A 26554-nucleotide genomic window follows, 5' to 3' on the forward strand; every position below is an offset into this window, starting at 1 on the left:
CTGTACCATTAGCTGCCAAGTGTTTGAGGCCACGAAATCAATTGGTCACCGTGATTTAGCTGTTTTCTGCTTGTCATGGTGAGGATATTCCTGTCGAGCGTCAGGAACTATTTATTACTTGCCATGAGCATTGAATGAGTTTGATTGATGGGTGTATAATCAGTTGATTTTTTTAGGATGAACCACAGCATCAATGCATTTGGGATATTTTGGTCATGAGGTCAATGACGTTGAAGGGAATTCCCGAAGATTTAGAGGATTTAAATTGAAATTTGTTTTAGGATGTGAGTTAGGAATGGGGTTACAGAGCAACAATAAAAGCTCACTTTTCGGTAGAGCGTTATAATCAATCTATATTTTGAATTGCCCAGACGGTACGAATCCTGGACACCGACCTTCATTCATCCAAAAATTATTATTTTGACAACTTTTATGCATGGAGAATGTAGAAAACGTCACAATTATTGATTTTAGACGTACAAAATCGGATTAAGTCCAAAAAGACCGCGAAAAATGCCACTGTCCGGATTTCGTTGTGACCGGCAAATCGAATCAACAATTTCTTTTGAAATTTTTGATTGTGTTTAAACTATCTAATATTTTTGATGAAAATAACTTTGTTTTCAAATAAAAGCATAGTTTATTGAAATTCAATTTTTGCCAGCTTTTCATAAAACTAGAACTTTGCACTCGCTTGCTGGCAATTGCAGCATAACCGTTGAAAACCATCCTCGAATAAGTTGCAGTAGGAGGGGTTTTGTCCTTAATTGTGTAACGTCTGCCCAAAAAGGACGTAACAGATGAAGAAGTAGTATAAAAAAAGAAAAAGAAAGACTAACGTAATCGAAATCCTACGCAAGCTTAAATGACTCTGGTTGCTTATTTCAAATACTTTCAAAAGGATGTAAATATTGTGTGTTCTTCTATTTTTTCTGGTGGTACGCCCCAACTGGAACACAGCCTGCTTGTCAGCTTTGTGTTCTTCTGAGCACTTCCACAGTTCTTAACTGAGAGCTTTCTTTGTCAAATGACTTTTTTGCATTCGTGTATCGTGTGGCAAGCACGAAGATGCTGTATGCTCTGGGATGTCTAGAAAATTTCCATTATCAAAAGATCATCGACTGGTGAAATTCGAACCTAGCTAGGCCTTACCTAATAGCTTACCACTACGGCTATCTGGGCCCCTATTTTGTGTTGTAAAAGTATTATGGCAGACAATACTGGTTCCGGTGTGTTTTCATAGAAGTTGAGTATTGCGATATTAATCTCAACTAACAATATAGTTACATGTTCACATATGAATTATTGCATTATTTTTATTCCATCTCCCCGTTTTTTGCTCGTTTCAGGCATTTGGCCACGTAAGTGGTTGCCACATCAACCCGGCGGTCACAATTGGCCTGATGATTACGGCCGATATCAGCATACTGAAGGGAGCCTTCTACATCGTATCACAGTGTGTGGGAGCAATCGCTGGTGCTGCTCTTATTAAGGTAAGTTGAAACTGCAAAACAATAGCACATTAAAATGCTGTTGGGCACACTGCACATCGATTTTATATGATCTACGGTGCATTCCGGTTTTGTTTTCGAAAGATGAATTCAATCGGCTCGAGACATTCACTTTCGTTCCCATCGCCGGCCGATAATGTGCCCCACTTTCAATTGCAGGTTTATCTGCCAAAATCGCCCCCAGGGGCAATCGACTTTTTTTTCGATAATTTATGAAACAACTTCCCACCGCGCAATAAACATCAGATTAAGGCCCTTTTTTCGCCTCGCGCATTACGGGGCACCTGGAATTGGTTCGCTGGAAACAATCACCGCAACGATCTTGATAAACAACTTAATCTTTCCAATTGAATCAATATTGCTCACACATCCCATGCTTGGGAGGAAAACACTTCCTTCAATAGTAATGCACATGATTGCAGTGTATCGTCAGATAACGTGGCGGTCAGACATACAGTGGTTTCCAAACTATGCTTGAAACTTAAGGTGGAACAACCTCCCATAATAACCGATGTGATCGTTGAAATTTTGTGACTGTTTTTTTTTTCAATAAAAATGCATTTACTGTAAGTAGGGGTAGTCGGGGCGATTTGGCCAATGGGGTGAAATGAGCACCCCTTGAAAACTGCATAAATTCTTGAAATTTCATCTGAAATAACATGCAACCCTAAAGCTGGCAAGCAAATGAAGCAATAGACATGCTACAAGTCAGTGTTCAAACTCAAAGAAAAATAAATAAAAGAAGTTCGGAAAAACTGCCCATATTGCCCCGAATGGCTCATTCAAATTTCATCATTTTAGAATGATGAAATTTTACTGATAGATTTTTTTTAAAGTTTAATCTTTCTGTACGGAGTGTTTATAAATACTAATAACTTTCAAGTGTAGTGAAAAAAATAATTATTTTTTTAGATTATATGAAATAATTTTACAACCAAAAAAGCTCATTTCACCCCATCGGTAAAAAATCGACTCAAAAAATGTCAAATTTTGGAAAATCTATTATTCGTTCGGGAATTTGATAAGACAACGGAAATCATACAGATCTAGTGTATTGCACTAACAATTTGTGTGATTTGTGCTAACGTAAGAAAAACACGACATTCACGAAACGCGACGCGAGACAAGACATAACACTTATAGTTCTTACAAACGTCAAGAAAGTTTAAAAAATTACCTTTCTGTTGACCGAACCATCATAATAATACTATTTAGAACAGTAGCATAAAACGATCTTACCAGTTGATAATCTAACCTCGACTGAGCAACAAGGAGCCTTTCAAATTATTCAGGTTCACCAATACGCTTATTTGGACCATAATGAAACACTGACCAGGAAAACGCGCGAAAAAGAAGACAAAATTTTGAAAAAAATGAAACCATTTTTTTATTTTTTTTTTTAAAGACACTACACGTTAATGCTTCCAGTGGGCTGTTTGCCCTTTGAAGGAAGCACCACACTAGACAACGGACTAGCATGCAACGCCCAGTGGCACAGTCGGAAAACATTCCTCTCGAAAAGTTTTCGGCCTGAGGCGGGAATCGAACCCACACTCCTTAGCACGATGCGGCTAAATGCCTCGGTGACACTAACCGCACGGCTACGAAGCCCACAATTGCTTGTGTTTTTAACGAAGATAGGCAGTGTGCTTCAATGAAAGATACAAGTTTAATGCAAATTTGTTAAATTAATTTGTGTCGCAATGGTAAAATGCGTGTTGCGAACACTATTTTAGATAATACAAAAAAAATCTGAATGACTCCAAAACTTCAAAGTACTCTAGTAATGTTGTCTGTTGATAAAGTATTCTCCAACTAACTGCGAAGATGTTTGACTACTATATCTTTTGAATGCCAAGTGCCAGTCCTATAGACATTTTTATTTGTAAACTATGTACACTTTAATAACAAAGGCATATAAATAAATGAGTTTTAATTTAAACTTCATAGATATGGTGAATATACAAATCACTGTAACTTCTGATTTTCTCGACAAAATGATTTCAAACTTTCAGAGAAGATGCTTGAATATCACATGTTTTAACTTAATGCAAAGTTGATAGTTAGTTGGTTGGTTTACAAATTAATAATGATGCACCGTTGGAGAATATTGTGAAGCGTGTGAATATCCTTTGCAAAATAGCACAAAACCTTCAAATCATCGAAAAGCTAAACATTACATATAATTTGCAATTGGATTAGATGGACAAATTGCTGTGAAGATTTGCGAAAAAGTTACACGTCTTCTCAGTGAGAATCGAACTCACGACTCCCTGATCTCTAGTTAGGGCGCGTTACCCCTACGTCATGAGAGGACTCATGACCGCAGAAGTTAACCTGAATTCGATTTCAGCTCAATAATCACGTGGTGCTTTTTTGCAAAGTGCACCACGTTCGGTGAAATTAGATGCCCATCCAAACACAACGCTTTCTACATATATCCAATGCCTAGCCCGAGAGCGCATTGTTTTTAGGTATATGAATAGCACACTACACTAGCCAGCAACGGCTGGTTGGCCGTAAACCACGATTCATAATTAAAAACAAGTATTTATCAAGCAACGGACTCATGTTCCGTAACCGGTCGTTTGAGAACGCCGCGACCCATTGGAAGCCCACACAATAGAAACCTCAGCCAGCGCAGTTGCTGGCTAGTGTAGTGTGCTATTCCTATTCCTAAAAAACAATGCGCTCTCGGGCTAGGCATTGGAAATATATAGAAAGCGTTGTGTTTGGATGGGCATCTAATTCTTCCGACAGAGGTGCACTTTGCGAAAAAGGACCATGTGATTGTTGAGCTGAAATCGAATTCAGGTTAACTTCTGCGTTCATGAGTCCTCTCATGGCGTAGTGGTAACGCGCCCCAACTAGAGATCAGGGAGTCGTGAGTTCGATTCTTACTGAGAAGACGTGTAACTTTTTCGCAAATCTTCACATCAATTTGTCCATTTAATCCAATTGCAAATTATATGTAATGTTTAGCTTTTTGATGATTTGAAGGTTTTGTGCTATTTTGCAAAGGATATTCACACGCTTCACAATATTCTCCAACGGTGCATCATTATTAATTTGTAAACGAACCAACTAACCATAAACTTTGCATTAAGTCAAAACATGTGATATCCAAGCATCTTCTCTGAAAGTTTGAAATCATTTCGTCGAGAAAATCAGAAGTTACAGTGATTTGTATATTCACCATATCTATGAAGTTTAAATTGCAATTGCAAATTATATGTAATGTTTAGCTTTTCGGTAGTTGTTAAACTTCCACTCGGCTGGTTGGCCGTAAACCACGATTCATAATTAAAAACAAGTACTTCAAATCATGATAACTTTCGATTCCCTCGTAAGAATATTTTCAAATTCACGGAGAAGATGCTTGAATGCTATATCTTTCGAATGGTAGGTGCCAAATACTTGGACATTTTTTTATGGTTATAACGGTGTCTGGCACACCGTGCAATATGAATTCTATCAACAGACTTTCTCCAATTTGTAATTTTTCAGGGCATTAGTTGGACTTGTTACTCATTACGTTACGGATTACACCACGCCCATTGTGAGAAAACGAGTGCGTTGCATGCAAAAAAGATGCTGAAGTTCTGTATACTGATCGTTTTGCGTAAAGTTCGTGCATGAACATTTGAGGTCGCTCCCCATGCCTGGCGAGCTCGTGGTTCGTTCTCGGCGCCACACATCGTTCTCCAGCACACCGCCAAAGATCCCGAGCAAAGTCCAACATCAAAAAGAAAGCAAGTCGAAAACATATATTGTTTTCAGCATCAAGTTGATGTCATTATGATTTATTTAGTTGGTGTTACATCAATTAATTTGATAAAACCTCGTTAACGATATTACGCAGGCATTGCAGAATTCGCTCTCATTTGAGTATGAAGCACGATCAAAGCAAGGAAAGAAAAACATCCCATCTACTGCGGTCCACGATCGTCATTGTATCGCAAGATTTAACAAGTCTGATAAATGGAAGCAGCGAGCGAGAGCCCCAAAGATAGAGCGATGATAAAATCCATTTTCCTCGCTTGTTTACCGTTGGGGGTAGGTGTTTTTCTTTACAGACACGATAAACAATCCACGAACTTCCAATAGCAATAGTGTCCCTCAGGCTTGGATCATGTTTAGAGGGGTTTTATCATGCACTACTATCCCCCCAATCTGATCAAAGTTGTAGCAGTCTCTCATAATGTGCAGCATGTTATGATAGTTACAGAGAGCGATACGTGAGAGATTCTCTCAATTTTCTCAGGATTCAATCCCTGATGTTACGCCAATTTACTCGATCCATGGCTGTGTCTCTCCAACTTCGATTTTGGCTCACGTTCTCCATATCTTGTTGCACCTGATCAAGCCACCTCGCTCACTGTGTTCCCCGCCTTCTCGTGCCAACCGGATTCGACGCGAACACCATCTTTGCAGGATTGTTGTCCGGTAGTCTTGCAACATGCCCTGCCCAGCGCACCCTTCCAGCTTTCGCAACCTTCTGGTTCGCCGTAGAGCCTAGCAAGCTCGTGGTTCATTCTCCGCCGCCACACACCGTTCTCATGCACTCCGCCAAAGATAGTCCTAAGCACCTTTCGTTCGAATACTCCAAGTGCTTGCAGGTCCTCTTCCAACATGGTCCATGCTTTATGTCCATAGAGGAGCACCGGTCTTATAAGCGTTTTGTACATGGTACATTTGATTCTGGAGCCCATAGTAGGCGCGAGTTCCACTGATAATGCGTCTCCATATTTCACGACTAACGTTGTTATGAGGATCCGAGGTAGACGAACTCATCAACCACTTCGAAATTATCCCCGTCTATCATAACACTGCTTCCTAGGCGGATTCTATCGCACTCGGTTCCGCCTATCAGCAAGTAGTTTATTTTTACGCGAAGTAAACAGATTGGCTGGATATTGTGAAAATCGTACCTCAGTTGTTACACCTGACTCTCCACATGACACCTTCTAGCACGATGTTGAACAGCAGACACGAGAGTTTATCACCATGTCGAAGTCCCTGGCGGTATTCGAATGAACTGGAATGTTCTCCCGAAATCTTCTATTCTGCAAACTGTCCATCGTTGCTCTTACTAGCCTTGTGAGCTTTCCGGGAAAGCAGAACTCGTCCTTGATTATTCATAGCTCTTTAAGGTCATAACATCGACATAAACCGCTTTAAAATCGATAAACAGGTCATGCGTTGGAATTGGATATTAACGGCACTTCTAGAAGATTCGCCGTACAGTGAAGATTTGGTCCACCGTTGAGCTTCCGTTGATGAAACCAGCTTGAAAACTTCCCACAGATTAATTTGCTATTGGTGATAGACGATGGAAGACAATCTGAGATAGTATTTTGCTGGTGGAAATCAGGATAGTGATCGCACAATAATTTTCACATTCCAGTTTGTCGGCCATTTTGTTGATGGGGCATTTGACGCCTTGCTCCCACTCCTCCGGTAGCTGTTCCGTTTCCCAGATTCTGACAATCGGCTGGTGCAGACCAACTTCTCTGGGAAAATTTTAATTTGTTCAGCTTTAATACCATCCTTACCAGCCACCTTGTTGTTCTTGACTTGGTTGATGGCATCCATAACTCTCTTCAATGTGGGAAGGGTTGGTTTCCTTCATCCGCAGTGCTGACGTAGTCATTTCTTCCGCTGTAATGCCATTCAGGTGTTTGTTTTAGTACTGCTTCCACCTTTCAATCACCTCACGTCCGCCCGTCAATATGCTTCCATCGTTATCCCTATACATTTCTGCTCACGACACGGGGTTTAGGGATGCGTTAAGCTTCTTGTAGAACTTTCGCATTTCTTGTAAATGTACATTCCGCTTCCTTCATGCGGCGCTTTTTGTACCAGAATAGACGGGTTTGTTGTTTTCGTTTCACGTTTTGTCGCGTTCCTTACTGCAGCATTGCAGCCCGCGTTGCGTTCTTATCTTCCAAAACCTACCTGCATTCTTCGTCGAAACAATCGTTACATGTCCTCCTTTCCACGTACCCAAAGAGGGGCTTCAGACGGGCACACACATTCCAATCGTCGGTCTGAACTCCTGCTCGTGACCAACCTGGGCGTTTAAATCTCCTATAATGATCTTGATGTCGTAATCGTTTACCTTTACGTTTAGTATGTTTGAAAAACCACTACTTCCAGCATAAGAACATGTTCAATGATAGTGATACCGGCATGAATTATCATAAAAATAGGGATTTTCGCGAAAATTGAGTTTTGTTCGTGAGTAAATTTTTCATCTTCGCAAAAAAAATGATTTGATTGATTATGGATGCCACGCCTCACATCAGTTCTGCAAATAATACAAGTAAGAATAATGCTGATTTTTTATTCCGAAACAGGAATTACCAAAAAACGATTCCATTGCTAAAATTGTCATAAATATGTTCATGGCATTAAACAATTTGCACAAATTCGTAGGTGGTACAGTCTAAAGAGTCTAAAATACAAAGAGGCGAAATCTGATCATATTGAAAATAAATCAGCTAGCAACTATGCCGAATCTAAGAAGCAGCACTGCCAATGTTGAATCCCACGTGTTCGCGCCCGCCGCGGATTAGATTGTTCGGACACTTAGTAAGAAACTCGCGATTACAAACGAAAACAACTTTATTACGCGAACACTAAATTGAAAATTTTATTCCCGTTTAACAAAACGAAAGAGGAGATGTTTCCTCCGCGGCGGTTTATTACTATACTGATTAACACTAGCTTACTTCTCTAACATACCTATCTATGTACATAGCAGCTGCTCAGATCGGCACGATCATATCAGCTGCATGTATCCAAAAAGAGCAGACGGGCCAGCGAGAGAAACCTTCGCACTTTCTACCTGACTAGGGGTGATCATTTAAATATTGCTGTCGAACTAAACTATCTTTCTTGCTCTAACATTTGCCGGCCGCCTTGAAATCTTGATTTCAATTTACCTGTCTTGCTCTGGCACGTGTGTTTATGAATTTCTGTTTTGCTACGGTTATTCTACTTTTATATACTAAACATTTCAGACAATCACATTGTATTAGCTGTGGAGTTCATCACAGTTCTCAGGCTGCTGCTATATGCTAGTCCTACTGACCCACATTCGTGCTGTTTACATACAACGGGCATCGATATTCTGACCTACATTTGAAGGAGATCAGTTCTTGTTGCTCGTAGTAGGATGTGGATGACTGATTTGCTTCACGTTGTAATTCAACTTCTACTCCATCGGCTGCTGCAGGTAAGTGAGTTGTAGAAATTCCATTATGCCAACTGCCTTGATGTTTCTGTAGCACGGTTTTGAGGCAAAGTCGCTGAAACATATAAAGGGTGCTTTTTTACCTTTTTAATCCAAAAATAAAGCGACTTGCCTGGAACGGAGGCCTCCGTGGCCTCCGCAAGTGCCGGTTGGCAATGATGATGTGCAGATTGAATTCGGAATAAACCACTGCTTAATTTTAGGTGCTGCTTGACCGCCGGACTGGTACTGCTAATCAATCTTGGACATTCTTCAAATCTTGGACGGATTGATGAGACGACTTATTATCACTCGATTGAAACAATTATTTGATAATGGTTCGAATATATGGTTGCTGGAAGAGATGAGAGGATGCTTTTTGATCATTTTAATCACAGTAAGAAAAGACTTCCCTGGAACGGAGGCCTACTTGGCCTCCGTGAGTGCCGGATGGCACTGATGTTCCTCTCCATTTCTTGCTGGGTTGGTGTTTTGAGAAATTTGGTTGTTGTAAAGAAGATGTATTGCTGGTACTGATCGTATGAACGATGCATTTCGATCGTTATCGGGTTGAGATGATTACGAGATGGAACTGATGGAAGAAGTAGACTGCCAGACTGCTGGAACGGAATATCGTGCTGGAAATGCCGTCGGAAGTGGTGTTTATTGGATTGACGCTCTTCGGTGATGGTGATGAGGATGGATGGTTGCTGTAACAGATGAGAGGGTGCTTTTTTATCATGATAATCAAGTTAAAAACGACTTCCCTGAAACGGAGGCCACCGCGGCCTCCACGAATGCCAGTTGGCATTGGTTCCCTCTCTAGATCGCCACAGGTGGATATTATTATGACTGCATGCCGTTATTGGGTTGGAGCCGCGACGTTTCTGTGAACGCCGTTTAGACTGATTTTCTTCTATGATGATCACTTGTATTGCGCCTTCTTATCCCTTTTCCTCCATTGCTACAGATGACCTCAAAGTAATCCAACGTGATGCAGAATGTTATATGAAATGAACGGGGCGCCGTTGCGCTGGCGTTGGACGCCGCTGATTTCATGCTTGGACTGCCATGCGACCTGTGACCACCACCGAAACTGTACGGATTACCTCAATTGATAGGAGAAAAGCCAGACTTTGTATACGTTTGGAGATTGTTCCGGGTAACGGAAGACAAGGGCGAATCGTGACTGAGAAAAATGAGCGGGTTATTTTTTCAGAAAAATACAATATGCTAAAAACTTAACTGGTTTGCGGAGGCCGAAATTCGACCTCCGCCGGTGGGGGAGATCTACATCTCCCCATTTGTTGGAACAGGATTGTCCCGAATCGGTAGTATGCAAATCTTTGAGATTGCTCTACGGTAGCTGCCGTCTTTAGTAGTGACGGTTACGACCCGCACATTCCCGTCGTCGCCCCGCGTGTACTTCTGTCACACGCCCGAGAAGCCATTTCAAAGGAGGTTGTTCTTCGTCTTTCAGAACCACCATAGTTCCTATCGTGATATTATTCCGTCTGACAGTCCATTTTGTTCGATTGTGAAGATCCGACAAGTACAGCTTAGACCACTTTTTCCACAGTAGCTGCGTGTACCTTTGCGCCTTTTGGAAGGCTGAAAGGCGATTCTCAGGAATCCCATCCAAATCGGGTTCTGGGATAGCCGTAAGGGGCCGTTGAATCAAAAAATGCCCGGGAGTTAAGGCTTCAAAATCATCTGGATCGTTACTTAGTGGTGTAAGTGGCCTCGAATTCAAAACAGCTTCCAACTGAGTTAAAATCGTAGACATCTCGTCGAATAAGAGGGTGCGCAAGCCGATTGTTCGTTTGAATAGTAGTTTGAATGACTTGACTGCTGACTCCCACAGGCCACCGAAGTTTGGCGAGCGTGCGGGAATGAAGCGAAACTCTATTTGCTCCTCGTTTGCTTGCCTGGACACGGATGACTGGAAATTCTGATCGTTAAACAGTCGACACAGTTCATCTAATTGGCGCCTCGCTCCGACGAAGTTTCTTCCATTATCGCACATTATTATTTGCGGTTTTCCACGCCGTGAAGTGAAACGCTTAAGGGTCGCAATGAATCCTTGAGCGGACAAGTCAGAAGCTAGCTCCAAGTGAACAGCCTTGGTCACTAGGCAGATGTATACGGCGATGAAGATCTTCACCGGACGATTGCGTCGATGTAGATAAGCAACATTGAAAGGACCGCAGTAGTCGACACCCACTCGCTGGAACGGTGGACAAGGAATGACTCTCTCAGGAGGGAGGTCAGCCATAATCTGATCCTGGATTTTGGGCCTTGCTCGAAAGCAGGGCACACATTCATGGAGCACTTTCCGAACGAGATTCCGGACACATGTCGGCCAGAAACACTCCCGAATGGACGAAATGATCAACTGCTGCCCAGCATGCAACATTTTCAGATGATAATGGACTACGACGACATATGCAAACGGATGACGATGATCGAGAATGTACGGATGTTTGCGACTTGTCGCAATCGAAGCGTGGCGAAGCCGGCCGCCAACGCACAACATTCCGTCCTTTAGCTGCGGATTTAACGCTACAATCTTCGACGATTCTCTAACCTCTCCGCTGCTCGTTAGGTCTGCTATCTCCTGCGGAAAGCTTTCTCGTTGTGAGAGACGAATCAATGTCTTCAATGCTTCATCAAGTTCGATTTTCGTGAGAATACCATGGCGTCGCATGTTACGGTTTGCTATTTGCGAGTTGTGACGGAATCTGAGCATCCATGCAGTGAGTCTTTGAAGATCGCTGAACGATGATCGGAGGCTGAAGATATCGCTTGGTTGAATTGTTGGAAATGCTGCTGACACGCTTTGTGCTTCAATATCAATCGGATCGAAATCGTCTTCGCTGATTGGCGGCGCTGAAGGCCAGTTGCAGTCATCAGACCTTAGCCAATAAGGTCCACTGAACCAAAGTGATTCATACTGTAGCTGCGCGGGAGTCATTCCGCGAGAAATAATGTCCGCTGGATTTTCCAGTCCAGCAACGTGATTCCAGACGCCATCCCTTGTAATGTGCTGAATCTCCGAAACTCTATTCGCTACAAACTGTTTCCATTTTGACGGCGAAGACGAAAGCCAACATTTGACAATGGTAGAATCCGTCCAGAAGAAGCACCTCATAGCTATGCCGATACTGCTTATTACCTTTTCAAGTAGATGGGCTAATAATAACGCAGATGATAGCTCCAAGCGTGGAGTGGAGAGTCGTTTGTTTCCTTTCCTCAAATTATCGAGTGGGGCTACTCTTGACTTCGTCGTTAATAACCTCACACACACCTCCCCCGTTTCGGAGATTGTGCGTATGTAAAAACATGCGCCGTATGCTTTATTCGATGCGTCACAGAAGCCGTGAAGCTCGGTGGTAACGATGTGACCGCCAGTTCCTACCCACCGAGGAACAGTTAAGTTTTCTAGCCCCGTTAGATTGCGTCTGTACTCCTTCCATTGAGCTTGCAATTCAGGACTCAAGGGCTCGTCCCATTCGCTGCTCTGCCTCCACAATTCCTGGATGAATATCTTGGCCTGAATGATGACCGGTCCAACTAAACCCAGTGGATCAAATAGGCGAGATACATCGGATACTACAACGCGTTTCGTTACTGTTGCTGCCCAGTTGAACGAAGGAAATGTAAAACGGAAGACATCCGAACCAGGTTCCCAAACTAAGCCTAACGTTTTGATTGTGGCTTCGGATGAGTCTAACGTAAGAACGGTTCGTTCATCTCTCAGTTTCTCAGGGACGACTTGGAGAAGCTCTCTACTATTGGAATTCCACTTTCGCAGCGTGAAACCTGCTGAATCTGACAGATCAATGATTTCCTTTACCAACTGCTGACCTTCTTCAACCGTGTCAATTCCGGTAAGCATGTCATCAACGTAGAAATCCTTTTTTTTCAAACTTTACTAATTGGAACTTTATTGCCACCGAGAGGCAGCGTGCCTACTCGGTGGGGAGAGAAAGAAACTATATATTACATACAAACTACTGTCGCCTTTTATAGGCGACACAGTACGGAGACGAACCAATGTAGCCCGTGCGCACAGCAGCGCACTGGATGCTGCCTATCGTTGCGTTGGGCTGACGATGCGATGAAGCAAAAGAACCAAACAATGGGCAAAAATTGAATGGTTCAATTTGCGCTTGGCTTGGGTGATTATGAATCTTGCCAGATACGATCCAGCCGAAGTCAGTGTTCTGGAGGGTAGGTCCATTTTCAGTTGCTTTACGTTGTTCGGTTCTCAAAAGATCCATGTAGTACTCTGCTCCGATAATGACATCTACAGGACCTGGTTCGTGAAATCGAGGATCAGCAAGGAATGTTGATTCGGGAAGGTTCCATCCACTGATGTCACAACTCGCCGTCGGTAGCGTGGTCGCTCCTTGGCGGCCAATCCTGGTCACGGCACCAATGTTTGATTGGAGATGGAGCCCTACGTTGTGTGGTGAGGATGACGGGGACGACGACGAAGAACAACGGCTACGATTTGAACTTCTAACTTTAACGAGCTGGCGTGCTCTCCATCAAAAGTGGTACGTCCAAATATCACACCGGTAACCATCTAATCCTTCGAACCGGCGCGTTCTTCATCAGTGTCCAAATTCCAAACCGGCATGTTCATCTCCAAACCGCTACATCCATCCTCCGGACCGGCGCGTCCACTTTCGGGCTATGATGGCATCTAGTCCGACGACAAATCCATCTTCCAAATGGTCGAATCAATTGGCTGCTCCTTCCATCGGCGTTGTGGAAATTCCGAAGGTGTTCCTTCTCATCCGATTCGACCCAACGGCCGTATCCGCTGGCACTCGGAAATTCTGGCCTTCAACTCGGCGAAGTCAGGCCAAGTTGTTGCTCGAGACAACAAGAACCTTCCAATGGATCGACCAAACCCAGGAGTGATCGCACTGCCAGCGATCACGAACCAACAGAACAACGGCCTACCGGTTAAACGGAAAATCCTCCGGACCAGCGTGTCAAGCCATGGACCAGAGAAGCCTCCTCCGGACCGGCGTGTCCATGTTATAGCAAGAACTGGTGTCCTTCCGAGCCAGCGTGAAAGACCGTTGGTGCCTCATGAGCAGCCGCCATCAGTCCAGTGGGATGTCACTGGGGCATGAGGATTTGTAGTAAAAGGCAAGGTATCAGTGTGAATACATCTATACGGTGTTGGCCATCCAGGGCCAGCAATCTCCGAGCCAACGTGCAAGACCGTTGGTGCCTCATGAGCATTCTGCCAACAGCCCAGTGAAACGTGTCACTGGGGCATGAGGATTGAGTATAGAAGTTTGCCGACGAGAGCTCTACTGACTCGATTTCCAGCAAGGCCTCTCCAGATAAGGCGGACTTCAAGTAGCTGAACCTGTCTATATCAGTCAGCTGTCTATTCTCGTGAATCAAGCTGCAAAAGCTGTCTCGAAATGATACCCACTCTTTTAACTTTCCTTCAAACGACGGAAGGCGAATCTCGGGCAATTTAACTTTCGAAAACGACGATTCGGATCGGTCGCCTAGTTGACCGTTTTCGATAATCGCCGAGGTTGTTGGTGGTAATGCTCGCTTCGAAGTTAAATTGCCCGAGATTCGCCTTCCGTCGTTTGAAGGAAAGTTAAAAGAGTGGGTATCATTTCGAGACAGCTTTTGCAGCTTGATTCACGAGAATAGACAGCTGACTGATATAGACAGGTTCAGCTACTCGATTTCCAGCAAGGCCTCTCCAGATAAGGCGGACTTCAAGTAGCTGAACCTGTCTATATCAGTCAGCTGTCTATTCTCGTGAATCAAGCTGCAAAAGCTGTCTCGAAATGATACCCACTCTTTTAACTTTCCTTCAAACGACGGAAGGCGAATCTCGGGCAATTTAACTTCGAAGCGAGCATTACCACCAACAACCTCGGCGATTATCGAAAACGGTCAACTAGGCGACCGATCCGAATCGTCGTTTTCGAAAGTTAAATTGCCCGAGATTCGCCTTCCGTCGTTTGAAGGAAAGTTAAAAGAGTGGGTATCATTTCGAGACAGCTTTTGCAGCTTGATTCACGAGAATAGACAGCTGACTGATATAGACAGGTTCAGCTACTTGAAGTCCGCCTTATCTGGAGAGGCCTTGCTGGAAATCGAGTCAGTAGAGCTCTCGTCGGCAAACTACAGTGTAGCGTGGAAGGCCTTAGAATCCCGTTACGAGAATAAAAAGTTGATAGTAAAGGCCCACCTTGATGCACTGTTCGCTGTAGAAGGATTAAAGCGTGAAAGCTACGATGGCTTAAATAATCTCAAATGTGCTAATAAGATTATTTAAGCCATCGTAGCTTTCACGCTTTAATCCTTCTACAGCGAACAGTGCATCAAGGTGGGCCTTTACTATCAACTTTTTATTCTCGTAACGGGATTCTAAGGCCTTCCACGCTACACTGTAGTTTGCCGACGAGAGCTCTACTGACTCGATTTCCAGCAAGGCCTCTCCAGATAAGGCGGACTTCAAGTAGCTGAACCTGTCTATATCAGTCAGCTGTCTATTCTCGTGAATCAAGCTGCAAAAGCTGTCTCGAAATGATACCCACTCTTTTAACTTTCCTTCAAACGACGGAAGGCGAATCTCGGGCAATTTAACTTTCGAAAACGACGATTCGGATCGGTCGCCTAGTTGACCGTTTTCGATAATCGCCGAGGTTGTTGGTGGTAATGCTCGCTTCGAAGTTAAACTGGCCTTGAGACGGAAATATCGTTCCTCGAAGTCACTCAACGCCTGTAAATTGGCCTCCTCACGCTCTTGAACATCCTTGTCGTCCTCCAAATCAGCGGCTTCGTCGGTCAACAACTCCATTCGTTCACGAATAGTGTAAAACTCCTTACAAATCGTCTCCAAGGATTCCAGACGCACCGAAATTTGAATTTCGTCCTTGGCGGGGTCATACTTCCTTACGAAATTCTCCAATCCATCCAACGTGTTCATCAGACGTCGCTCACTTTTAGCAAGGGTGCGAAGATCACCCATTGCTAGAGATTTGATCACTTCACTGAACTGCGATTAACTGCGAGAAGCGCAACTAATCGTTAAATCACACACTGCACAGCACTTCCACTAGCGTCGAAACGCGCAATCAACTCGACGTTCCACAATAATCGCGACCTCGCGAGACAGATTGACTGTTCTACGACGATTTAGACAGCAGCGAGGGGGTATCAACCAAACAAGACCAAACAATCAACAAATCCAGCGAACGCCGAGACCAAAAGCAACTAGCGGACACCTCAGGGCTAAGCTCCAAAATAAGAAGCAACTCGCATGCACCTTGATCAATGTATTGTAATTGCCACTTATTAGCCACATGCAAAATTCCACCCAACATGCACCAAATACTTCCCAATTCCCAAGATGTCTGTCTTCTGCTGAACAGCTCCAATCTTGACGATGGCGCCTTGGATCCTTGTTGATTGTCGTCCAAAATGTCCTCCTCTCGATGGCGCCGCAACACAAAGCAGGAACGCTGAACGAAAGTGCGCCAATTACTTGCAGTCGTACCGATGGCCTTCACTGACGCTCCGGAATCCAAACACCGAAGGGAAACTGCACTGAACGGCAATCTTCCGAGCCGTGCAAATTAATTGCCGACGGCTTTCGCGCACTTTAAGTTCCTTGCTATCTAAATTGCTGCACCACTCCAGCAGCTCGCACCACACAGGAAGGTTCTTAAGTGTCCAAGTTGCACAAAATCCGGCTCGAAGGACCAAATGTTCGCGCCCGCCGCGGATTAGATTGTTCGGACACTTAGGGTCTGTCTCAATTGCGTTGTTAAAACGAGTCCGAACTTAAATTTGACAGTTCGGAAATTAGTTCCCCTCCAAATAATCAATGGACTGTCAAATTTAATTTTTTTCTGGTCCAATTCGCAATCGTTGTCGATTCAGGAAATTTCAAAACAAAATATTGTCGCACCGACACTAAACCGGACAGCGCACAACTCACACTCGCCGCGCTTCGAAATCAAATGATTCAAGCGTGGCGCTGCATTCTAACGATTTTTTATGAACACAGTGCACTTATCACATATTAGTGTGACGCTCAGACAATGAGAATTAAACAATTAAAAAAACGTGTTTATCTTTCTTTATACCGGATTCACAACATCATCAAAAAAAAAATCGTTTGAAGGAGAGTTTTTTTCGTAATGGTTTACCATAATGACATTAGTGAGATACCGAAGAAGAGACCGTGAAATAAAGTTTTCTACGTTTGTACTATTGCATAGCCAGCGTGAGCGCAACATTTATTAGAGCGAATATATTTAATACCCTAAAGAGGAAAACAAACGTCAACGTTTTACATCTTGAAAATCTATCACTGCACGACACTTACTGGATACAGTGAAAAGTTTTTCACAAAGGATTTTTCAATTTGAGGAACAAAATTATTGCTTTTTTTAATTTTCTAGGGAGTTTTACGTAAGATTTCATGTCCTCCCTCCCTCGAAAGAAATATTTTGAATTTTGATACACCCTCTCCCCATAAAAGCCTTACGATTTTTTCGAATGAATTATTAGTGTGGGATGAAATTCTGATTCTCAATCCAGCCCACTTTTCAGGTCCTGTTTGGGTCCTATAACAACTGTGTAAAATTTCATCTCGATCGGTGAAACTATAATTTAGCGCAAGCCGTTAAAAGTTTGAATGGGATTTACTACACGCAGCGAACTGGACTATCGAAATTCATACATTTTGCCTTATGAAAGGTGGAACGATTATCGCAATACGAACGCATTAATTCCACTTTTGCAAATAAAAATCGTCAGAGGACGCTCATTGACTACTATAAAAAAAAAATTTGAACGCAGACCACGATATGTAATAACGTTTTGATTCATATTACGGACATTTAAGGACTCAGTGAAGTATAACTCATCAGAAAGCATATAAAATGAATCATTCTGTAGGATTCCTCCGCGTTACCGAGCCTTCAAAACAATTAACTTTCGAATGGTGGATGAAGATTTTGATTCCGCAACATGAATAAGTTTAAATAAATGGAAATGTGTGGACTTTTCATGATTCTTATTCCGGGCGCTTCCTTACTTTTGCCTCATATTCCAGACATTTTGATTCGAATTCCGGACAGCTTATGAAATTCATGGATAGAAATGTCAAATCATTGATTGAGATCGGCAAACCACTAAAGAGGCGTCTAAGGCAGCTGAACATTATAAATTTTCATAGATATTTATGGAAAATGTTGACTAAAACGAGCCTCGAAAGTGAGAACTTTTGAACGGCAAAAATTGAAACATTTCGTTTGAAATTTTTCCCATACAAAGTACAGTGTCCGGAATTTGAAGCTGTCCATAATATGAATCAAAACGGTACAGGTCGGACTCGATTATCCGGAGCATCGATTTTTTTTTCACTCCGGATAATCGAATCCTCCGGATAATCGAATCATTAAGAAAAAAATCTTCGATAAAAGAACTTAAATATTATCTCTTTTTGTTGTTTTGTTTATACAATGCGGTGGCGTAGCCAGAAAATATTTTTAGGAACAGTAGGGGTCTTTACGAGAAAAATATTTTTTTTTGACCAGCATACACAAAAAACCACTTTTTCAACCCCCCCTCTTCTTAAATACGTTCAAAACTGCAAAACCATTCATATTGTATATTGCAATACCAAATTATCTCAGATTTATGCATAAAAATTGAAAAACAAGAACATCAAAAAAAACAAATTCCGGATAATCGAGTCTAAAATTCCTGATAATCGAATCCCGGATAATCGAGTCCCCGGATAATCGAGTCTCCGGATAATCGAGTCCGACCTGTATTATGATGAAGAACATTATAGAAAACCACGAAGCACTACAACTCTTGACAAAAGCAAAGTGTGAAATATCAATTTTTTTAATTTAATTGTTTCAAACTCATGAATGCATTTGAAATAAACTAATAACATTGTTGTTTCTATCTTTGGTTTTAGTAAAATCTAACAATAATTCTGATAGTTTTAAACCAATTTGTCAGTTTATGTCAACTAAGTTATGGTTTATTGGTATCATTTATTAGGTTGTTCATTTTTGTTTGGATATTTGAGATTCAAACCAAAGCTTTAAATAGATTCAAACAATTTTGAATATCAAACTAAACAAACTGTTACATTTTTCTTAGAAACCTCATGCATAAGATTTTGTACGGTAAGTGATGCACATATTTTTTTTTATTGAGTGACCCAGCTTTAATAAGGTAAATAATCTTTTTTCAGACAATGAACGATGGATGCGAGCCTCATCAATGGTTTTGTGTAGGGTATTGAATGTCTCTCTGAATTGCCTGTTCTATGTATGTAACTTAACACTTCAGTCGTCGCGCTGTTGTATTTTGTACAATACTGTTGAAAAAACCTCGCTTTTCGTGCCCAACAGTAGCGAAGTGGTTCTGACGGTGGCAAACCGCGCGACGACTGGAAGGTTAAGGCTTGAAACGTAGGTAGTTATAATACAACTAATTAGGTAATTAAAATACAACTGTTATAAATCGATACAAAAACAAACAAAAATTGTCTCCCACACAGGTTCTGATGATTTCCGCTTGCTAAATACTACCCAAAATATGGCGCTTCAAGCTCATGATGCTGATGACAAAGATCGCAGCACATTTTGAACGATATAGTTCTATTGGACAAAAAATGCACTGTAATTATACAATATTTGAACAATGATAAACATTTGTCACCTCTCCAATGAAACAAAAAGAATATGAAAATATAGAGAACTGTCAAATGAAATAACCAAATTATTGGTTGTTGCTAACAAAAAATTTTTGAATTTAATTTGATTATCGCAAAACTATCAAAACAGTTTTTTAGTTTGTTTCAACCAAGTAACATTGTGAAAGCAAACTATTTTTTTGTTTGTGCAATATTCGACGTAGAATTTTGGTTGAAATAAACTAGATTTTGTTAGGGGTATGCAAAGACCTGGACTTAAATGATCAAGATAGATATTAATAAGTGATTTCAAAACTACGAGTTTTCACTCAAAAGAATGCCTAAAAACGAAAATGGATGTTATAATTGTTTTCAAGAATTTATCCGCATTGGCATAAAAAATTCCTCAAAGAGCCCCGACCAAATATTCGGACTTCTCGACAAAAATGTTTGAGGACTATTCACCTGAAACTTTCCAGAAAGAGGCAAAAATCCCTACCTAAGCCTAGGCCTTTCAATTTTAGTTGCAAATAGTGACTTTTTAGTTACCAGGTCAAAAGTTACTCGCTAACAGCCCTGCAACTATTCCTCTTGGCCAACACAGAAATTTTCTGATTGACCATCCGGATTGAACAACCTACACAACACACACGGAAGCTTTATATTTTGGACGCGGCAAAAGTTAGAAACGGTTTTTTTCCGAAGTTGGATTTCTCTCGGAATCTATGCTAGATACCTAACTTCGGAAGTGGAGCATTCGATTCGCATCCGGATTTGCTCTAATGCGCCCTGCTTCCGAAGTAGGGTATCTTGCATGGATACCGAGATAAATCCGGCGAATTGCATTTTCTAACTTACAATAGTTCCATGGTGCAGCTGGGAGGTCAGACCGATAGCCACATCGGCAATCGAAGCGGGACGAAAAATGTGGACGACATCCATAACAACAAACACGAACTAGAGAAATAATTATCGATCTGTCAAAAATAAGTCTCCTCTGGAGCAGACTTATTTTTGACAGATCGAAATCAGAGGCGAAATAATTCCCGAACTGTCAAATATAAGTTCGGACTCGTTTTAACAACGCAAATGAGACAGACCCTTAGTAAGAAACTCGCGATTACAAACGAAAACAACTTTATTACGCGAACACTAAATTGAAAATTTTATTCCCGTTTAACAAAACGAAAGAGGAGATGTTTCCTCCGCGGCGGTTTATTACTATACTGATTAACACTAGCTTACTTCTCTAACATACCTATCTATGTACATAGCAGCTGCTCAGATCGGCACGATCATATCAGCTGCATGTATCCAAAAAGAGCAGACGGGCCAGCGAGAGAAACCTTCGCACTTTCTACCTGACTAGGGGTGATCATTTAAATATTGCTGTCGAACTAAACTATCTTTCTTGCTCTAACACCACGCTAAAAGTGGTTCACAGGTTTGGGTAACGAATGAAACATTGACTGAATGTGTGGAAAACCAATGTAAACAATAGAGCATAGTTTATGCAAAACATGAAAATTGCAACCGACACTCGTGTATTTAGAAGAAATGCTACTTCAGAAGAAGAAAAATTTTCGTGGACAGTAACTATTTTGTGTGAGCCGTTTTCAGCGTGTAAGAATATGTGTTTGACAAGTCTCTTGCTCGATTGGAATGACATTGACAGTAAATTTGGAATTCCAATTGGAACATTTCGTTTCTTTGCCTATAGTTTCTTTAGTACAGTCCTAGACCATTGTATGAGGATTGCCTCATTCCCGTCCGTCACCAAAACCAGATATATGAGACTAATCCCTGACATGATATTGGCTGAAGACCAAAAATAACTCACCGAATTCGGAACTGCAGATAGGCAAAACGGCTCATTTTAGTGAACGGATACGATTCCGATCACTCATTTTAGTGAACCGTATCTTTTAAACGGTTCAGTAGCTCAACGGCTCACAAAGGAAGAGCGAATCGAAACGAGCGAACGATAAAAAGAGCAGATCACTTGCTGCTGCGCGACATGCGTCGTATCTTTCGCTCTCTAATTTTTCTTACATTCTTTCCCAGAAACTCATGACATACTCGGCCTAGCTTTGCCGTTCAAATGGACGCATTTGCTTTTCTTCTTCTTTTTTTCTGATCAACTGATACCCTTTGGCATCAGTTGTAGTTTTCTTCTTCTTGGCATTACGTCCTCACTGGGACAGAGCCTGCTTCTCAGCTTAGTGTTCTTATGAGCACTTTCGCAGTTATTAACTGAGAGCTTCCTTTGCCAATGTTGCCATTTTGCATTCGTATATCGTGTGGCAAGTACGATTATACTCTATGCCCAGGGTAGTCAAGGAAATTTCCATTACGAAAAGATACTGGACCGACCGAGAATCGAACCCAGACACCTTCAGCATGGCTTTGCTTTGTAACCGCAGACTCTAACCACTCGGCTAAGGAAGGCCCCTAAGTTGTAGTTTTACTTCCGCCTATTACTGATACTAAGCCCAAACACAGGCGCCCAGGAAGGCATTCAAACACACCTGGGACCCTACATATCGAACTCATCAACACATGGAACTACACTATAACCTCAATTTACGAACTAGATCGGGGGTGCGTAAATTGAGTTGGTGCGTAAATTGAATCAGTGCGTAAAACGAGGGAGCTCGGTTCGTAAAACGAGGTTGTGCCGTTTAGAGTCTACTTGTATGAAATTAATTTATATTATTTAGAAAAAAATATACTCTTTTAGCACCATTAAAATATTATTAATACATTGGGTTCTAAATCAGGCCAAAACGTGTGCAAGTTAAGGTCTTCCAAGAACTCTTTGTAGTTTGGGCATATAACTCTACATGAGTTAACGGAGATCAATTTATCATTTTTATGTAGAAGAATATCTCACAATACCGGACCCTAGAACATTGTTATATTTCCAAGAAGCGTTTGTATTGTCAGATCCAAGTTTTGGTAATAAAGTGAGTACAACAGGTGTTCTAGTTCATCCAAAAACTTCCTGGAATATATACCTGCAATGTACTGGCATATTTAGCGATCCTTTGGTGTTTTTTCGATATGGCACAGGTCCTTATCTATTCATAGTAGTAAAATGAGTATTTTAATAATTTGTGCCGATGTCCTAGGTCCTCCAAGGACTCCATTGAATATAGGCCTTGGGATCTACGACCGTAATAGGAGATTAGAGGTTAGTTTTCAAATACTCCACAGGCCCCTAACCATACATGTGAGTAAACGGTGTATTGTAATAATTTGTGCCGATATCCTAGGTCCTCCAAGGAATCCATTGAATATAGGCCTTGGGATCTACGACCGTAATAGGAGATTAGAGGTTAGTTTTCAAATACTCCACAGGCCCCTAACCATTCATGTGAGTAAACGGTGTATTGTAATAATTTGTGCCGATATCCTAGGTCCTCCAAGGAATCCATTAAATATAGGCCTTGGGATCTACGACCGTAATAGAAGATTAGAGGTTAGTTTTCAAATACTCCGCAGGCCCCTAACCATTCATGTGAGTAAACGGTGTATTGTAATAATTTGTGCCGATGTCCTAGGTCCTCCAAGGACTCCATTGAATATAGGCCTTAGGATCTACGACCGTAATAGGAGATTAGAGTTTAGTTTTCAAATACTCCACAGGCCCCTAACCATTCATGTGAGTAGACGGTGTATTGTAATAATTTGTGCCGATGTCCTAGGTCCTCCAAGGACTCCATTGAATATAGGCCTTAGGATCTACGACCGTAATAGGAGATTAGAGTTTAGTTTTCAAATACTCCACGGGCCCCTAACCATTCATGTGAGTAGACGGTGTATTGTAATAATTTGTGCCGATGTCCTAGGTCCTCCAAGGACTCCATTGAATAAAGGCCTTGGGATCTACGAAACCAGAGGTCGCAATCTTGGATTCCAAAATGGCGTCGGACATCGATTTTCGTCATCTTTTCATCGTGCCCATTTTGAAAATACCCATATTGTATGAGTTTCCAACGGTTTTCCCAAACCAGAGGTCGCCATCCTGGATTCCAAAATGGCGTCGGACATCGATTTTCGTCATCTCCTCATCGTGCCTATTCCGAAAGTACCCATATTGTATGGGTTTCCAACGGTTTTCCCAAACCAGAGGTCGCAATCTTGGATTCCAAAATGGCGTCGGACATCGATTTTCGTCATCCTCTCATCGTGCCCATTCCGAAAATACCCATATTGTATGGGTTTCCAACGGTTTTCCCAAACCAGAGGTCGCCATCTTGGATTCCAAAATGGCGTCGGACATCGATTTTCGTCATCTCCTCATCGTGCCTATTCCGAAAATACCCATATTGTATGGGTTTTCAACGGTTTTCCTAAATCAGAGGTCGCCATCTTGGATTCCAAAATGGCGTCGGACATCGATTTTCGTTATCCCCTCATCGTGCCCATTCCGAAAATACCCATATTGTATGGGTTTCCAACGGTTTTCCCAAATCAGAGGTCGCCATCTTGGATTCCAAAATGACGTCGGACATCGATTTTTGTCATCTCCTCATCTTGCCTATTCCGAAAATACCCATATTGTTTGGGTTTCCAAAGATTTTCCTAAACCAGAGGTCGCCATCTTGTATTCCAAAATGGCGTCGTGCATCGATTTTCGCCATCCCCTCATCGTGCCCATTCCGAAAATATCCATATTGTATGGGTTTCCAAAGATTTTCCCAAACCAGAGGTCGCCATCTTGGATTCCAAAATGGCGTTGGACATCGATTTTCGTCATCTCCTCATCGTGCCTATTCCGAAAATACCAATATTGTATGGCTTTACAACGGTTTTCCTAAATCAGAGGTCGCCATCTTGGATTCCAAAATGGCGTCGGACATCGATTTTCGTTATCCCCTCTTCGCGCCCATTTCAAAAATACCCATATTGTATGGGTTTCCAAAGATTTTCCCAAACCAGAGGTCACCATCTTGGATTCCAAAATGGCGTCGGACATCGACTTTCGTGATCCCCTCATCGTGTCCATTCCGAAAATACCCATATTGTATGGGTTTCCAACGATTTTCCCCAACCGGAGGTCAATAACTTCCCACAGAATTGTCAAAACTCAATTTACGCACTGCGTAAAAAAGGGACTTAAATTGAGGTAGCGTAAAAAAAGACTTCGTAAATTGAGGTTCTAGTGTAACGGCTTTGCTTCTCTTCCAAAAAAAGACGTGATCAGATATTTAATGCCTTAGAAAATCCGTCAAAAATCCGTTATTTGATATTTTTACATCTTTTTGCTCTAGACGCATGATAAAACATTTGTTTTTTGTAGGAAAAAAGTGGGAACGTGTTCCTTGTGTCATTTCGATTATTTTGATAGTAATCAGGAAGTAGCAACTACGAATTGTCCGGTCATCATTCCTCGTTTTCATGCTCAAAAACGTGGCAGTCTCCTTTCTTTGTGATTTAGAAAGAAACCTAGTTTCCAAATGAATCTCAAGCTTTCCTGTCTAAATCCAGAAATTTAATGAATACATGCTACGTTGCGTACCCAGTGTATCATCGAAGAGCCTTCGTTTTGCTGTTCAGAGAAAATGTTTAACTCGTCAAATTGAATGCTCATTTTCTATATCACATATCTATTTCATCCATGCAGGAAAACATGCATCTCTAAACAGTTATTTATGCAACAAGTTGCAAAGTGATGATTTATTTAAAAAGAGTCGTACATTTATCCAATGAGGCTTGCTGAGTTGGATGAATACAAAGAGTGCTTAAAATCGAGTTGCAGCATACAACATTTTTTACAATTACGAAAATGCCGTTACAGTTGGAGTATTTCTAGGAGAATAAACATATTTCATGAAACCCCACACGGGCATTCATACGTAGTAAAACGCCGAAACTCTCAATCATTGCACTTGCATTGCTCATTAATTTTTCAAAGAAAGATCAAGTAAGACGCCGTTCCAGTTTTTAGTCATATTATTAGTCTTTCGTGTGCTGTAAATATGTATACACGAATCATAAAGCTCATATCTGTTTTTGTTGTAAACTTACATATTCTACTGCCTCCTCTACGTCCTATTTCAACTCAGAATCCCTCACAGTCAACTAGCTCCTAGTTCTAGATACGAATCTACGATTTGAATTCGACTCAATTCGGTTCGTCAAACGGATGTAGAATCAGAAACTAGTTGACTAAGTCATTAAGAAATGCAGAACAATTGAATAAATGACATATGGATGCAATCCGACGTCATTTTGATAACTCCCGAATCAGTACTGAAAACTATTACTTTTCGATATTAATATTAGTATTGGAATAGTAGTTTTTGCAATCTTTCATCGTAATAGGCTGATTTTCATCACGCCAATCTGTCATGAAACAGCTTACTTTCATGCACTGAAGTATGCAGTGTGGGATTAGTCATTACGCAACTGAAACCAGTGCTGTAATGGTTCATTACGCAACGCTTTTTCATTACGCAACTGTTTTGAGTTGCGTAATGAATCATTATACAACCATTTTTCAGAAATTATAAAATGATGATGAATGCATTCCCATATTATTTCTGATACCCCAAGTTGCGTCCTCCTGGCGCAGTTGGTCGTAGAGCGTGCGACCGCACTGAGAGCTCAACGCATACTGAATTTCGTGCCGGCAAGTATTCGGCTTATAGGTATGCGGCTGTAGAGCGTAAGAACTCAGTATCCATAAACAATTCGCTCTCACTTGCGATCGGGAGATACAAACGTGAGCGTGTTGGGGGTTTGGCATCTAAGTCCGTAAGAGACATGGATTTGCGAAAAGAGATGTGTTCATAGTTAGTACTCGGATTCAGTTTGGCTTTCTATTCCGCAGAATCATAAGGTGTTCTGTAGCTTAGTTGGTTAAAGCGCCGGTCTAGCGTACACGGAGTCGTGAGTTCGAGTCTCACCAGAACGCATATTTTTTCACAAATTCATGTCTCAATTTGTCAAACAAACACACTGTGTCTTCTGATTGCAAGTTCCCAAAACTATGCCTCAAGTGGTCTTCTACGAAATTGCAAAAAATGTTGTACGTAACTCGTCGCAGAATGATGATTCTTACAGCCTTCGTCGTAATTA

General features: G+C 41.7%; 1 protein-coding gene across 2 annotated transcripts in view; it reads left to right on the top strand.

Moving 5' to 3' along the window:
• Positions 1-1316: 1316 nt before the first annotated feature.
• Positions 1317-26554, top strand: part of LOC5578360 (aquaporin AQPAe.a) — a 65518-nt gene continuing 40280 nt past the window's right edge. For both annotated transcript variants that reach the window (XM_021844839.1, XM_021844838.1), the window contains exon 1: positions 1317-1493. In XM_021844839.1, coding sequence (XP_021700531.1) covers positions 1404-1493 — 90 coding nt within the window. In that variant the 5' untranslated portion in view covers positions 1317-1403. The remainder of the gene's footprint in view (positions 1494-26554) is intronic.

Source organism: Aedes aegypti, chromosome 2 (assembly GCF_002204515.2).
Source record: "Aedes aegypti strain LVP_AGWG chromosome 2, AaegL5.0 Primary Assembly, whole genome shotgun sequence".
Classification (NCBI taxonomy): Eukaryota; Metazoa; Arthropoda; class Insecta; order Diptera; family Culicidae; genus Aedes; species Aedes aegypti.